At 43.4% G+C, this 15,563-nt stretch overlaps 1 protein-coding gene across 1 annotated transcript; it reads left to right on the top strand.

Moving 5' to 3' along the window:
• The first annotated feature begins 254 nt into the window (after window positions 1–254).
• Window positions 255–14,971, top strand: LOC141545372 (uncharacterized). Its single transcript, XM_074272359.1, has 4 exons — window positions 255–900; window positions 11,752–11,898; window positions 13,932–14,066; window positions 14,457–14,971. The coding sequence occupies exons 1-4, from the start codon at window positions 603–605 to the stop codon at window positions 14,645–14,647; spliced, it is 771 nt and encodes a 256-aa protein (XP_074128460.1). The 5' UTR covers window positions 255–602; the 3' UTR covers window positions 14,648–14,971.
• The last annotated feature ends 592 nt before the right edge of the window (window positions 14,972–15,563 follow it).

Below are 15,563 nucleotides of genomic sequence, written 5' to 3'. Positions count from 1 at the left end.
TTTTTCCCTTTTTGATCTGATTTTTCTTGTGCATTTCTAATATGTATAGAATTGCTCATGTTTAACCTGTAATGGATTACTTGCCATCTAGGGGAGGAAGGGAGGGAGAAAATTTAGAACATAAAGGTTTTGCAAGGGTGAATGTTGAAAACTCTCTATGCATGTATTTTTATTTTTAAAAAATGTATTGGGAAGTAGGGAGGGAAGTAGACCAAAGTTCCGTGACAGTTGGAATTAACTGTAAGAGATAGATCTGGGGACAATGTTATCACAAGAGGCCCTCAGGGGAACTCCGAGGCATGGTCACAGCTGATCAGGGCCCAGGGACCCTCCTGTGTTAATAACTTAGCCCCTAGGAAGAGGAACAAGGCCCTCTTTGGGGGCGCCTCTGGGGAGGGAAGCAGGGCTTCCTCTTCAGTTCTCCCAGGAATCTCACTGACTTCAGGCAGTCGGGGCAGATTGGTTGCCACTGTGTGGACTGGTCCCTTAGCAGGGATGGCAGTGAGGCTGTTTTAAGGGGGCACAGTTGGATGACTCACTGGGGTGAATAGGCTAAATTTGAGTACTGAGGGACTTGGGGTGGGGATTGGCTCTGAGAGAAAATGGAGATCAAGGCCCACATACCCAAGGAGAAGCCAGACCAGAAGATTTCATTGACGGAGGCTCCTCTCAATTACGCCGTTCAAGTCCAATATCACATTACCAAGAGGAATCTGTTGAGCATGAGGTTCATGGCTGTTATTCTCACCACAGTGAGCTGGATTATCATGCTTTTGGTCACCAACCATCCCACGTGGGTCATTCTGAAACACAACCGGATAAATTTAAAGAACAAAACGACCATAAGCGTTGCTCTCTGGGACAATTGTTTCCAGTGCTCGGTTCCTTATACTATGTCAGGTAAGCCAAATGGTTCTACCCCAAGGGAGAGAAGGTTTGGGCAAGTCACTTCCCCAGGAGCTGGGGGTTGGGGTCCTCTTAGAATGAGGGGCTTGGGCCAGCTTGGAAAGGAACTTTTTCAAAGACATTCAGCTTGGCAGTGGAAGAGTTGGGGTGTGGGCTACTCAGAAAAGACTGATATCTCTGATGGGGGCTCCTTTCATCCAGTTTGGGGTCCAACCAATCACCTTACTCTCCTCTGTGTCTCCAAGAAGGTATAGTATGCACAGAAGTCACACTCTGGTAAACCATCTCAGAAGATGGGCTAAGGCAGGTTGAAGGTATGTAACATGCCCTCCTGGCAGTTACAATTACTAGTCTATCCTATGCCCAACAGAGCACCTTTGACCACTGACCTTTGCAGTGTCAACTCTACCCGGCTCGCCTCCTCTGAGGCCTTCAAAGGTCTCTGGCCATGATTTCTTGAATCTATAGTTTAATAACCGGTAGCGCGCTCAAGAACAGCCACGTGTAATCTTAAAAGCCTTTACTATACCTACTCACATAATTCCCTGACTTGTCAGCTTCCTAGTGAACACCTGGTCTGAAGACCCACGTGTTCACTACCAAACTTCTTACCTCTCTCCGCTATCCATCGGCTTGGCTTGGCTACTCCAGGCTAGGGAGCCAGGTTAAAGAGAGCGACTGCTGTCTGCAGTGGGCTTATAAAGGGTCTGTGAGGTCACACACACAGCCAACCAGTGAGAGAGTTGTCACCCATTACGAAGCTATCTCAGTATGGCCAGGATCCCACCCACAGGGCAGTCCTATATCCACAGAGAATACTTCTGGGCCACTCAAATCTCCTGTTGCGCTGTGCCTGCCCATTTAAAGGGCCCTTACAAAGGTAAGCAAGGGGTCTCCAACTCTCTTCTAAGTTGGAGGGTATTTGGAGGGTATTTACCCTTCCAAGCCTGTGACAGCTTCCCCTGGTGGAATGGGCAGATGAGAACAATCTGGTGTGATGGCTATGTAGCTGAAGCAGGTGCTAGGGAGCACTTGGAGTTGATTAGACCTCAGATACCAGAGCCAGCCACTGTATTCTGAGCTATCCGCAGCCCTCCTGAGTTTCCTGCCACTGTGATGACTGTGGAATAGAACTTCCAACAACTCTGTCTCACTTAAAGCTAATTTATTGAGTCAAACCCAAAAGACATCACCTGTACAATTTTACCATTTTTACCTATCTCAAAGTCCTGTGACAAAGCAGCAGGTATGGATGCACTGCACATGGGAAACCCAGGCTATAAGGTCATCTTCTCATTGAGTGGCCTTTTAAGGACCTCAATACTCACCTCCTGATTTGAGGATGGGGCTAGAAAAGCTGTTTTTTTTGTTGTTGTTTTGTTTTGTTTTTAAATTTGCTGAGGCAGTTGGGGTTAAGTGACTTGCCCAGGGACACACAGCTAGGAAGTGTTAAGTGTCTGAGATCAGATTTGAACTCAGGTCTTCCTGATTTCAGGTCTGGTGCTCCAACCATTGTACCACCCAGCTGTTCCCCAAAAATATCTGCTTACCCAGCCTTGGTCTATTTACTGCAACAGGCAGGAAATCCCACTCTGTGGTTGAAATATACCCCCCAAAATACAAAAACATATGTAGTGATGATTCCATTCACTCTCTGTATCTGGAATGTGTGACACTTATGTATAACACAAAATCCAGTAGACCTGATAAACCAATAGCTCTCGCTGCAAGATAACTCAATAGGTTTTGAATCCCAATAGCAGTCCTGAGTGAAACAAAGCTGACAAATGAAGCCCAGTTTTCCAAAGTTATAGATGGATACACATTTTTCTGGGCAGCACCATTAAGCTGATGGAGGTCTTATAATCATAACTAATCTAGTCAACAAGCTTGTATGGAGTGGATGAGAGGCTCATGATAGTGCTATTGCCACTTATAGGAAAGGATCATCAGTATGTATGCTCTCACCATGACAAACCTTGATGAGGTCAAAGAAAAATTGTACAAAGACCTGGAAACCCCCATTATCATGTGCCTAAAAAGGACAAGTTTGTAATTTTGAGTAACTTTCAGACTGTCAGACATGGCAGGGAAGATTAGGGTGAGAACGGCAATGGTCACTACTGAAATGTGTGCATCTCATGACCTTCTCATGACCAATATCATCTTCCATTTACCTAAACACAATAAAACTTCATGGATGTACTTTTACTTCTGGCAAGAGACTTGTCATTGTAAGGAGAAGAAACTGACGGGATGTGAGAGTGATGAAGGCAATATGTGGCGCAGAGTGCTGAACCAATCACAGACTTATTCTCTGCAAATGAAATATTTGTATTCAACAAGAATGGAGAGAAGGTAAGTCGACTACAGAAGACTTAATGTCAACATATTGGAGAGCTTTTCCAAGCAGGAACAATTCTTTGCTAATGAAGGGAAAGCTGAGCCAGTCCACGGTTGGAGCAGAAAAGAAGTGGGCAACTTTCAGAGATTTGGTATTCAGCACCACATTTATTCATTTGGGTCAGAATACTCACAAATATCAAGATTGGTTTCACAAAAATGATAGGGAAATTCAGAAATGAAGACTCCAAAGGATTTCCCAGCAATACAGTTCATCCAACTCTAAGAAGGCACTATTTAACTCCATCAAAAGTAAGGTGCAGCAACATATGCAACAAATATGAAAGTATGTTTAAAAGAATTGCATATATTTAATCTAAATCCGATTGCTTGCTGTCCAGGAAAGGAGCAAGGTAAGGGAGGAGGGAGAAAAATCTGGAACACAGTCTTACAAAAATATTGAAAGCTATCTTTACACATGTTTGAAAATAAAATGCTATTTTTAAAAAATACAATTAAAGCTTAGAGAGATGCAGGATTCTCTGATGAGTAAGAAGGCAAATGAAATTCCGTTTTATGCTGATGTTGACAATCCAAAGCACTTTTATGATGCCCCAAAGGCTATTTATGGGCCAAAGACTGATAGTGCAAAGATACATTGATTAGTGATAAGAACACAATTCTGGAGGGATGGGCTAAAGAATCCCACAGTGTTTTCAATGGACCATCACAATCAATGGCTAAAGCCATCACCCTACTACCTAAGGTTGAAATCAACACCTCTTTAGCTGACCTTCCAACTGAAGAAGAGACTCTGAATACTAGTAGGATCCTCTTGTGTGGCAAAGCCCTTGGTGCTGATTCCATTCCAACACAGATCTATCTGGCAGGGGTCCACTACTCATGGAAAAGCTAACTGAAATTTTCTGGGCTATATGGCAAGAAGAGGTTATCCCCCAGGAGTTGAAGGACGCCTCCATTGTCCCTCTCCATAAAAGAAAAATAAGTTTTTCTGTGACAAGCAGGGTGGGGAGAGGGAGCTCTCTCTTAGTCATTGCTGGCAAAATTCTTAGCAGAGTTCTCCTTGAAAGGCTGATCCTTGACCTGAAGGATTAATTACCTATCCAAGAACTTCAGAAAGGCCTAAGGAGCAGTTGATACAATTCCAGGAGAAATGCCAGGAGCAGAACTGTTAGGATTACTAAGTGAGAACTGAGGTTGTCTGGACAGTGACAAGGTGAGAATTCAGGTTTTCTGGACAATTACAAGGTGAGAACTCAGGTTGACTTGATAGAGGGGGCAAGCTCATTGGCTGGGGTGGTTCTTCCCAGAAGCCCTTGCATTATCCCACGCCCATTCTCTGGGAGAATAAAAGAAGAGGACTCTCAGAGAAAGAGGAAGACTTTCTGCATTACATCAGGCTTGACGGGGCTCTCTGCAGGAAGGGAAGTCACTTCTTTGGACAAGAGTTAACAGCAACTGCCTGGAGACAACGGTTCGTTACAGGAAGAAGAATCTGTCTGAGAGATTTGAGTAGACACAGCAGATCTCTTCCCAGAGAGCGATCCAGCAGCTTCTGGAGACGACAGCTCGCTACAATTGGCGCCCAACGTGGGGCAAGGACTTTTGCTTATTCTGACAAGAGGAGCTAGACCAGACCTTCGCAATTTGGCGCCCGAACAGGGACAGACACGGTCCTGATTCCAGTGGAAAAGCTTCCGATCTAGATCTCAGTCTCTCTGACCCAGAACCGTGAGTAACAAGGAAACTTTGTTAAAGATTAAGTGAGCGTGCTAATAGATAAATAAGGAACTTAACTTGTTAAGGGCTAAACCAGGAATCTCTTATAGTGAAATGGGGCAAACACCTTCTGTTCAAGGAAAATGTTTAGAGAGCATCATCAAGGTTATGAAAAGCCAAGGATTGATTATAATTTTAGAGGAGATTACTGAACTTTTAAGAACTGTGAAGGTTATATGTCCTTCTTTTTCTCTGGAAGAAGAATTGGATCCAGATGAATGGGAATTAGTAGGAGAGCAATTAGGTGAACACTACAATTGTCTTTGTGACATTTTGCCCTTTGGTTCCAGACCAAACTCAGTTTCCAAAGATACAATTCATACCTACAATTTAATCCAAATGGCTTTAAAAAATGTTATTCTAAAGGAAGAGATGAAGGAGCAAAATGGGGAGGTGTCAACTAAACTAGGTGAAAAGGATGAATCAGATAACAATGAAGTTAAGTACAATTCTGAGCAACAGGAGCACCTCCCATCTCCTCCCTCAATTAACCCTTCATGGGTGGAGCAAGAAGGAGGAGAGGAAGAGGCAGAAACACAAACAGAATTGCCTGTGAAGCAGCCTAAGCCTATGACAAGATTAGAAAAAGCATTGGTTAAAGCTAAGAGAGAAGGACAGGATATAAGTGATTTTATACATGCATATCCTGTGATTGAAAATACTGACTCTGTAGGTAAAAAAAGGAGAAGATATGCACCTTTAGATTTGAATAAAATTAAGGATTTGAAAAAAGGTTGTACCCTTTATGGGGCTACATCAGCTTATGTTAAAATGTTACTAGATGGTTTGTCTTATGAAGTCCTAACCCCGAATGATTGGAAATCCATAGCAAGGATATGCCTGGAACCTGGAGAAAATTTATTATGGCTTTCGGAATTTCATGAATTATGTAAAATTCAAGTCAGATGCAATTTGGAAATAGGAGTTAACACACAATTCACTTTTGAGCACTTGGCTGGTGAAGGTCGGTATGGAGAGAATTCAGAACAGACTGATTATACCATGACAATATATGAACAAATTGCTAAGGCTGCAATAAAAGCTTGGGGTGTCCTTCCTGGACAGAAAGATCGTGGAGAGGCTTTCACTAAAATACAGCAAGGTCCCAATGAACCTTTTGCAGATTTTGTGGGACGTTTGCAAACTGCTGTCAAAAGAACTATTGGAGAAAATTCAGCTACAGAAATAATGACCAGACATCTGGCTAAGGAAAATGCCAATGAGATTTGCAAAAGAATTATATGGGGATTAGACAAAGATGCTCCTTTAGAGGAGATCATAAGACGCTGTGCTACAGTGGGAACAAATGCTTTTTACACCCGGACAATGATGAATGTGGAAAGACAGGGTCCCTCCTGGCAAGGGACTTCTAGAGAAACTCGGCGATGTTTTCAATGTGGAAAAATTGGGCATCTAAGAGCTCAGTGTAGGTATGGAGATACAGTGAGAAGACAGGGTGAAAGAAGACCTAAAACCCCATGTCCAAAATGCAACAGAGGACTCCATTGGGCATCAGAGTGTAGAATAATTCAGGGAAATGGGATGAGGGGCCCAGGTCCAGGGCCCCAGACAAAAAAGACTTGGGGCATGATGGCAGCTGATGTTACACCCAAAGAACCTTTAGAAGGCCAGGACTCTGATTTAATCAATCAGCAGAGAAGCAATCACATGGCAGAAAGGGATTACCTGATAAGTCAGTCAAAAGGTAATCAGATTGCAAAAATGGATTACACTTGGGGAGAATACAGGCCTTTTAAACCAACAGGGCTGTGCCCAGTGCAAACAACTCCAATGTAATTGTCAGATGATGAGAAGAGATTTAGAAAGTGGTAAATAGAAGGTAATTAGATAGGTTAACTGCCTGGGAGAGAGGGTTTGCTTGTATTTCTTCAGCAGGAGAAGGAATCAGATGGGTGCCAACGAGTCATATTCGCCTTGTCCACCAGAGAGAGACAGAAAAAGAGAAAGACCTCAAAATAAAGGAGAAGATCTAAGAAACATCTTACACCGAAAGAGCATGGATAATAAAAAGACTGTTAAAGAACTTTAAAATCAGCAGGAATCATTGGACTTCCTCACACAAGATGAGACTAATGGACAATGGACTTATGGACATTTATAAATTTTCAATTTATGATTATTTGATTATGTTATATACTTCTAGCATACGTTATGTTACTATGTTACTATATGCTTATGTAATTTATGTAATTATCTGTAATACTTCCCATATTGATGGATTTATGTTTCAAGGTCATTTATGTAATTATCTGTAATACTTCCCATATTGATGGATTTATGTTTCAAGGTCATGACTGTCCTATGTTCTAAATCAAAAGAAAGGGGGAGATGTTAGGATTACTAAGTGAGAACTGAGGTTGTCTGGACAGTGACAAGGTGAGAATTCAGGTTTTCTGGACAATTACAAGGTGAGAACTCAGGTTGACTTGATAGAGGGGGCAAGCTCATTGGCTGGGGTGGTTCTTCCCAGAAGCCCTTGCATTATCCCACGCCCATTCTCTGGGAGAATAAAAGAAGAGGACTCTCAGAGAAAGAGGAAGACTTTCTGCATTACATCAGGCTTGACGGGGCTCTCTGCAGGAAGGGAAGTCACTTCTTTGGACAAGAGTTAACAGCAACTGCCTGGAGACAACGGTTCGTTACAGGAAGAAGAATCTGTCTGAGAGATTTGAGTAGACACAGCAGATCTCTTCCCAGAGAGCGATCCAGCAGCTTCTGGAGACGACAGCTCGAATACAGGCCTTTTAAACCAACAGGGCTGTGCCCAGTGCAAACAACTCCAATGTAATTGTCAGATGATGAGAAGAGATTTAGAAAGCGGTTAACTGCCTGGGAGAGAGGGTTTGCTTGTATTTCTTCAGCAGGAGAAGGAATCAGATGGGTGCCAACGAGTCATATTCGCCTTGTCCACCAGAGAGAGACAGAAAAAGAGAAAGACCTCAAAATAAAGGAGAAGATCTAAGAAACATCTGACACTGAAAGAGCATGGATAATAAGAAGACTGTTAAAGAACTTTAAAAAACCAGCAGGAATCATTGGACTTCCTCACACAAGATGAGACTAATGGACAATGGACTTATGGACATTTATAAATTTTCAATTTATGATTATTTGATTATGATTATGTTATATACTTCTAGCATGTGTTATGTTACTATGTTACTATGTTACTATGTGCTTATGTAATTTATGTAATTATCTGTAATACTTCCCATATTGATGGATTTATGTTTCAAGGTCATGACTGTCCTATGTTCTAAATCAAAAGAAAGGGGGAGATGTTGGGATTACTAGGTGAGAACTGAGGTTGTCTGGATGGTGACAAGGTGAGAATTCAGGTTTTCTGGACAATTACAAGGTGAGAACTCAGGTTGACTTGATAGAGGGGGCAAAGCTCATTGGCTGGGGTGGTTCTTCCCAGAAGCCCTTGCATTATCCCACGCCCATTCTCTGGGAGGATAAAAAGAGACAGCAATGGGCGCAGAGAGCAGATCGGCCTGGAGAAGGATAAGAGCTGGAGGAGATTCAAAGCCAGGATTCAAGAGAAAGACTCTCTGCATTACATCAGGCCTGACGGGGCTCTCTGCAGGAAGGGAAGTCACTTCTTTGGACAAGAGTTAACAGCAACTGCCCGGAGACAACGGTTCACTACAGGAAGAAGAATCTGTCTGAGAGATTTGAGTAGACACAGCAGATCTCTTCCCAGAGAGCGATCCAGCAGCTTCTAGAGACGACAGCTCACTACACAGAACAGAAGTCTATCCACAACATTCATCCATCTAACCAAGACCATTGACACTGTTAGTTGTGAGGACTTGTGGAAAATTATGTTAAAATCTGGTTGCCCAGAGAAGTTCATCAGCATTATAACACATTTCATGATGAATTTCTTGCCTGGGTGCTGGATAATTGATGATGTTCTTATGCTTCCCCAATCTCCAATGCAATTGAAACAAGTCTTGTGTACTTGCTCCCAACCTTTTTATGAGATTTTCTGCAACATCAGATGTCTTCAAGGAGGACAAAAAAGGCAAGTTCAGCTATCACACTGATAATTTGAAAAGTTTACAAACCAAGATTAAAATGGAGGAAGAGTTGACTTTTTGTTCCTAGATGATTGTGCACTGAATGCAACCTCTGAAGTTGAGATTTAAATTAAGTATGTATCAAATCTCTGCTGCTAGTGTTATTTTAGCCTAACACCAAGAAAACATAGGTTCTTAATCAGCCAGCACTGTGCCATCCATCCATAAAACTCTCACCTATAGAAAATGGAGAAATACGGAATGCTATGTGGCAGTGTATTTTCCAGGGATGGCCACAAAGACGATGAGATTAACATACACATTGCCAGAACTAGTTGAGTGCTTGGGAGGCTCCAAGGAAAGTGAGGAAAGATAATAGATTGACTCTAAAACTGAAGGTCTACAGAACCATTGGGCCTGTGAAACTGGACAGCTAACCATTGTCATGCCAGGAAACTGAATTGTTCCCATTTGAATTGTCTTAGGAAGATTCTGAAGATCCCCTAGCACAAAAAAGTACTAGATGCTGAGGTTTTTCTTGACCTAAATTGCCAAGCATTCAAATTCTACTGCAAAGAGTACATCTTTGATGGGCCAGTTTGAATCCCAAATGTATGTTTGTCTAAATGACTATTTTATGGAGATATTTGGGGGTCTGCCTACCAAGACAAAATCAAGAACTTTGTGAAAACAATTATAAAACACTTTTCACACAAAGTCAAATCTTTTAAAACTGGGAAAATATCAATTGTTTATGGGTAGGCAAAGTTAATATAATAAAAATGATAATCCTACCAAAATTCATTTGCTTATGTGTCATATCAATCAAATTGGCAAATATAGAGGTAGAAAAAATTCATCTGGAAGGACAAAAGGGCAAGAAAATGAAGGGAATTACTGAAAAAAATGCAAAAGAAGGTGGTCTAATTATACCAAGCATAAAAGTATATTATAAAGAGGCACTTAACAAAACCATTTGATAGTGGATAAAAAAATAAGAGTGATGGATCACTGGCATAGAGTAGGTATAATAATGACGATAGTTGCCTAGTATTTGATAAACCTAAAGACAACAGCTTCTGGGATAAGAATTCGTTATCTGACAAAAATTTCTGGGGAAAACAGTATGTCAGAAACTAAACATAGACCAGTATCTCACACCATATACCAAGAAAAGGTCAAAATGGATTCACGATTTAGACAAAAAGACTGATACTATAAGCAAATTAGGAGAAGGGATAATTTACCTCAGATCTCTGGAGAAGGCAGGAATTTATAGCCAAAGAACTAGAGAACATAAAATGCAAAATAGATCATTTTTATTGCATTAAAAAGTTTTGCAAAAACAAAAATAATGCAGCTGAGATTAGAAGGGAAGCAGAAAGTTGGGGGAAAAATTTAATGTTTCTGATACAAAGAACTAACAAATTTATAAGAATACAAGTCATTCCCCAAATGATAAGTTGTCAAAGGATATGAACAGACAATTTTTCATATGAAGAAATCAAGGCCAACAATAGTCAGATGAAAAAAATTGCTCTAAATCATTAATGATTAGAGAAATGCAAATGAAATTCTGAGATTCCACCTCACACTTCTCAGATTGGCTAAGATGACAGGAAAAGATGATAAATGTTGGAGGGGATGTGGGAAAACTGAAACACTTGATTCATTATTGGTATAATTGTGAACTGATCCCCAAGCCATTTGGAGGAACAATTTGGAACTATCTCAAAGGGCTATCAAACTGTGTGTACCCTTTGATCCATCAATGTCACTCGTGGGTCTGTATCCCAAAGAAATTATAAAAGAGGAAAAAGGCCCCACATGGGCAATAATGTTTGTAGTGGCCCTTTTTGTAGTGACAAGGAACTGGAAATTGAATGGATGCCCATCAGTTGGAGAATGGCTGAATAAGTTGTGGTATATGAATATTATGGAATATTATTGTTCTGTAAGAAATGAGCAAGATTATTTCAGAAAAATCTGGAAAGACTTATATGAACTGACAGGTGAAGTGAGCAGAACCAGGAGATCATTGTACACAGTAACAGCAAGATTATGTGGTGATCAACTGTGATAGGTTTCGTTCTTCTCAGCAATGCTGTGATCCAAGACAATTCCAATAGACTCGGGATAAAAAATGCCATTTGCAGCCAGAGAGAGAACTCCGGAAACTGAATGCTAATCAAAGCATACAATTTTCACCTCTTTTTGTGTTTGTTTGTTTTTTCCCTTCTCATGGGCTTTCCCATTTGTTCTGATTCTTCTTTCACAACATGACTAATATAGAAATATGTTTAAGATGATTATGCACATATAATCTATATCAGATTGTTTGCTGAATTGGGATGGACGGAAGGGAAGGAGAAAAAAATTGCAACTCAAAATGTTACAAAAAGGAATGTTTACATGTAATTAAAAAATAAAATACAATTGAATTTTTTTTTAAATAATCCTTTGCTGTTCTTCTTTAATGCTCATGCCTTCCATTGAGATTATTCCGTTCATCCTCTCTAGAACTTGTTTTCTCGTTCTTCTGGGCTGACTGCTTTCCGTCTCTCTGTGTCCTCCGTGCCTAGTAGGATGCTCAGCATATAGTAGGTGTTTCCTCAATGCTGGGGGACCGCTGGGACAGCTTCTGTTTCTCTTACAGTTTACATCTTCTTTTCTCGAGCGATCATGTTTCTGAATCTGGTCTTCACTTCCCTCCTCATTCTCTCCATGATGTGCTCCTTTCGAAGAATATTCAGTCGTATTTCCAAGTTGGATTTTATCTTCTCCATCGCGAACTACATCTCAGGTTTTGGATAGTGGAAGGGAGGGCTGGAGCTGGGAGGCATCCAAGAGGGCCGAGCAGCCTAGAGGCGGGAGCTAGAGTGCTGGCCGTGGAAGTCACACTTAGGCTTGAATTCCACCCCAGTTACCTAAGAGCTGTGTGACCCTGGGCAAGTCATTGAATCTGAGTTTCCTTACCAATAAAATGGATAAAAGGGGATGGAGAGAGAGAGGAAGGGAGGGAAGGAGGAAGGGAAGAAAGGAGGGAAAGGCATAGAGACAGAGACACAGCCAGAAACAGAGGGACAGACACAGAAAGGGAGGGAGGAAGGGAAAGAGATAAGACACAGAAAGAGACACACACAGAGAGATAGATACAGAGAGACAGAAACAGTGATGAGACAGAGAGAGACAGAAGGACAGACACAGGGAGGGAGGGAAAGAGACAGAGACAGACACAGAGACAGTGACAAAGAGACAGAGGGAGGGAAGGAGGGAGAGGAGAGAGACAGGGACAGGGACAGAGACAGAGACGGAGAGACCGAGAACTGAAGCTTTTCTTGTGTTCCAAGGATTATGACAAATACAGGCAACCAAGACTCCATGGGCAGCAAGAAGACAATAAATATGTGCTAGAGAGCTGGAGCTGAGGAGTTGGACCTGAAGGGGAGGTGGAGGCTGGCTCTGGCAAAATAAGGAGTCGAGAGTGGTTTCAGGAGCAGAGTTCACATTTGGGGGTCGGAGGAGGAAGTGGGGTGCAGGTGGCCTGCTTTGGGGATGGCTCACTAGAAATGGCACACTGCAGCAAAGTGGTATGCTGAACAGAATCAGGAAGACTTGGATTTCAATGCAGTCTTAGCCATTTTCTAGCTGTGACCTCAGTTTCCTCATCTGTACAAATAGGAGCAGTTCTGAGGATTTTAAATAGAGGGAATATTTGTAAAAGCACTTGGTTAGCTCTTGTTATTTCCATTTTGCAGTTGAGGAAACTGAGGCCTAAAGCAGAGAAGTGACTTGCTCTGGGTCATCCAGCCCATTAGTGGCAAAGCTGGGCCTGGAGCCAGATCTGGGCCCTGCCCCCGTAAGGCACGGGAGGCCAAGACTGGCCCGACCCCTGGGGGGAAGGATGGCCCGGCATGTGGGCAAGAAAGGTTCCCGAAGCTCCCCCACTCCCTCCTGGCCTGCAGGAAAGCTGTCATAGAAGGCCCCTGGGAAATTGTGAGAGCCAGGAAGGCCAGCCCATTTCCACCCTGACACCCTGGGGGGTCCCAGAGCAGGAGCAGAGAACTTGAATGAAATGTGAAAAGAGAAAGGGACTGGCTGACCACTCAGAAGTTCTCTGAGTCTCAGTTTACCTATCAGCATTTGGTATTCAGAGGATTTTTGAGCTAGAAGAGACCCTAGAGATATTCCAGTCCAATATTCTCATTTTACAGATGGGGAAACGGAGGCCGAGAGAGATTAAAGGGCTTTTTTCAGAGTCACTAGATAGCTAACACACTCAGTTTGTCCACCTGTAAAATGGGGGCAGGAATTTTATCTTGTACGTCTTCCCTTTCAGGGCTGTTAGTAAAGATGAGCTATTTATCATTATTATTGTTGTTTTCCTGGAGGTGGGGAGTGAGACGGGGGAAGGTGGCCCAGAACAGAGCCTTTGGGCCCAGCTACCTCCCTTCAGACTCCCCCCTTCCTCCCCTTCCCAGTTTTGGGGGCCACATGAAAGAGTTCGGAAGTGGGGAGGGGTGAGCTGTCTCTTTTAGGTAACACATTTACTTCCTGACAGGAGCCTTCCCGAGACATTGCAGCAGGCCAGCAGGAAGAGACCGGGAGGTGGTGAGGGCCTTGGGCACCCCTGTAATCTGGGGGGCTTCAGGCTCCTTGAGAAGTGTCTGTGTCTCCTCTGGGAGGGGCTTCTGTCCCTGGCTCTAGCTGAGGAAGGGCTGGCTGGGGAGGGGGTTTGGGAGGCGCCAGTGCCTGACTGAGGGGCCCAGGCCCGGGATGGGAGCTGCTCGTGCTCAGCTCCCCAGGAAGTGCACTTGCTTTGGTGTCTGGGACTAGGACTGGCCTTGTTCGGGTGCCTCATGTTGTTCTCGATGCAAGTTCTGGATATCTTCAGCCAGGAAGGCTGGCACTTCGAACCCAAGTGGCCCTTCTACCTCTCGAGCATCAGCATCCTGACCTTCTTTGCAGCTGGTGAGGGTCAGGTCTGGGGGAACTGGAGCTAGGCCTAGGGCCTTCAGGGCGGGTGGGAGCCAGAGAGGACCCAGGGCAATCCTGCCTCCCCCTCACAGCCCTTGGGATATCTCCTCACTGTTGGTCCCGAGGGACACAAACTTGTAAGGGGTAAGAGCTGAGAGGGACCTTAAAGCCAAGCCCAGAGGTCACAGCTGCAAGGGGCCTAGAAGCTAGAACCTAGACAATCTGAGCTGGATGAGGTCTTGGGACCTAGAACCTAGACAGACCTGGGAGAGGCTTAGAACAGGAAGGGCAGAAAGTCAGTGCTGGGGGGACCCTCTGGGGGAGTCGGGGCCCATGCTCTGCTCTGACCTTCCAGGCCAGCCTGATGTCTTTTTCTTCCCATAGGGACTATCTGTCTCAACAGTTACAAATATTCCTGGAATATATTATACCTCTCTCCCAGCAAGCTTATTTCCGGATTGAAGAGACACAGACCATCCAGAAGCTTACGGAAGCAAATGGTCACGTCAATCGTCCCCCGAGAGTCTGCCCAGTCTTCCACCTACCAAGAGGCAACCACCGGCAGCTCTCCCTAATGGCTCTCTCCTCCTTTTCCATGGGCTTCTCTCTAGCTGATCACCGCTGCCCCATCCTGCCCCAGGCTGCCTTCTCCTTGGCAGGGAGGGGGCCCAACTAGGGCTCTGGGCACTGGGTCGCCTCCCTGCTCAAGCAGCCTGCCCCTTTGCACCCCCTCGCACTCTCCCTGCACTAAGAGTTGTGTCCATGTTTAACATATATTAGATTATTCGCCATCTAGGGGAAGGGGTGGGGGGGGATACAAGGTCTTACAAGCTTCAATGCTGAAAAGTTATCCATGCATGTGTTTTGTAAATAAACAGCTTTAATTAAAAAAAAAAAAACTGGTTGTATCGTCCCCATTACCAAGCAGCCCACCTTGCAGATAGTAAGTGCTTAATAATTTCTTGTGGAACACACGAATCATGGCTGACATCTTTATAGCCCTCTGTAGGCATGACATTGTTCCTCACCCGCAGCCCTCTGATAATGCTTTATCTCTATTGTATGGATGCAGAATTGACCTCGGAGAGGTAAAAAGGGATTCGCCCAGAGTCAATGAGGAACAGGAACTGGATGTTAGCTCATGGTCCTTTCCGAGTACCAGGCCAGTACTATTGTGAATGAGCGAATGAACGGATGAAACAAAGAGCGAATTAATGAGGGAAGTATGAGCAGATGAAGGATGAGTGAGTGAATGAAGCAATGAGTGAATGAATAGATGAAATAGTGAATTAATGAGGGAAGTATGAGTGGATGAAGGATGGATGAGTGAAGTAATGAATGAATGGATGGATAAAATAGTGAATTAATGAGGGAAGTATGAGTGGATGAAGGATGGATGAATGAAGTAATGAATGAATGGATGGATGAAATAATGAATTAATGAAGTATGATCAGATGAAGGATGAATGAGTGAAGTAATGAGTGAATGAA

Source organism: Sminthopsis crassicaudata, chromosome 6, assembly GCF_048593235.1.
Source record: "Sminthopsis crassicaudata isolate SCR6 chromosome 6, ASM4859323v1, whole genome shotgun sequence".
Taxonomy (NCBI): Eukaryota; Metazoa; Chordata; class Mammalia; order Dasyuromorphia; family Dasyuridae; genus Sminthopsis; species Sminthopsis crassicaudata.
The sequence above is the reverse complement of the archived record's forward strand: the minus strand, read 5'-3'. Positions and strand labels throughout refer to the sequence as shown.

What these genes read in the sequence shown, in the direction of transcription:
- LOC141545372 (XM_074272359.1), top strand. Translation starts at nt 603, where the DNA reads ATGGAGATCAAGGCCCACATACCCAAGGAGAAGCCAGACCAGAAGATT. An exon ending in GGTTCCTTATACTATGTCAG is followed by an intron (nt 901 to 11,751) that starts GTAAGCCAAATG and finishes TTTCTCTTACAG; the next exon opens with TTTACATCTTCTTTTCTCGA. An exon ending in CCTGACCTTCTTTGCAGCTG is followed by an intron (nt 14,067 to 14,456) that starts GTGAGGGTCAGG and finishes TTCTTCCCATAG; the next exon opens with GGACTATCTGTCTCAACAGT.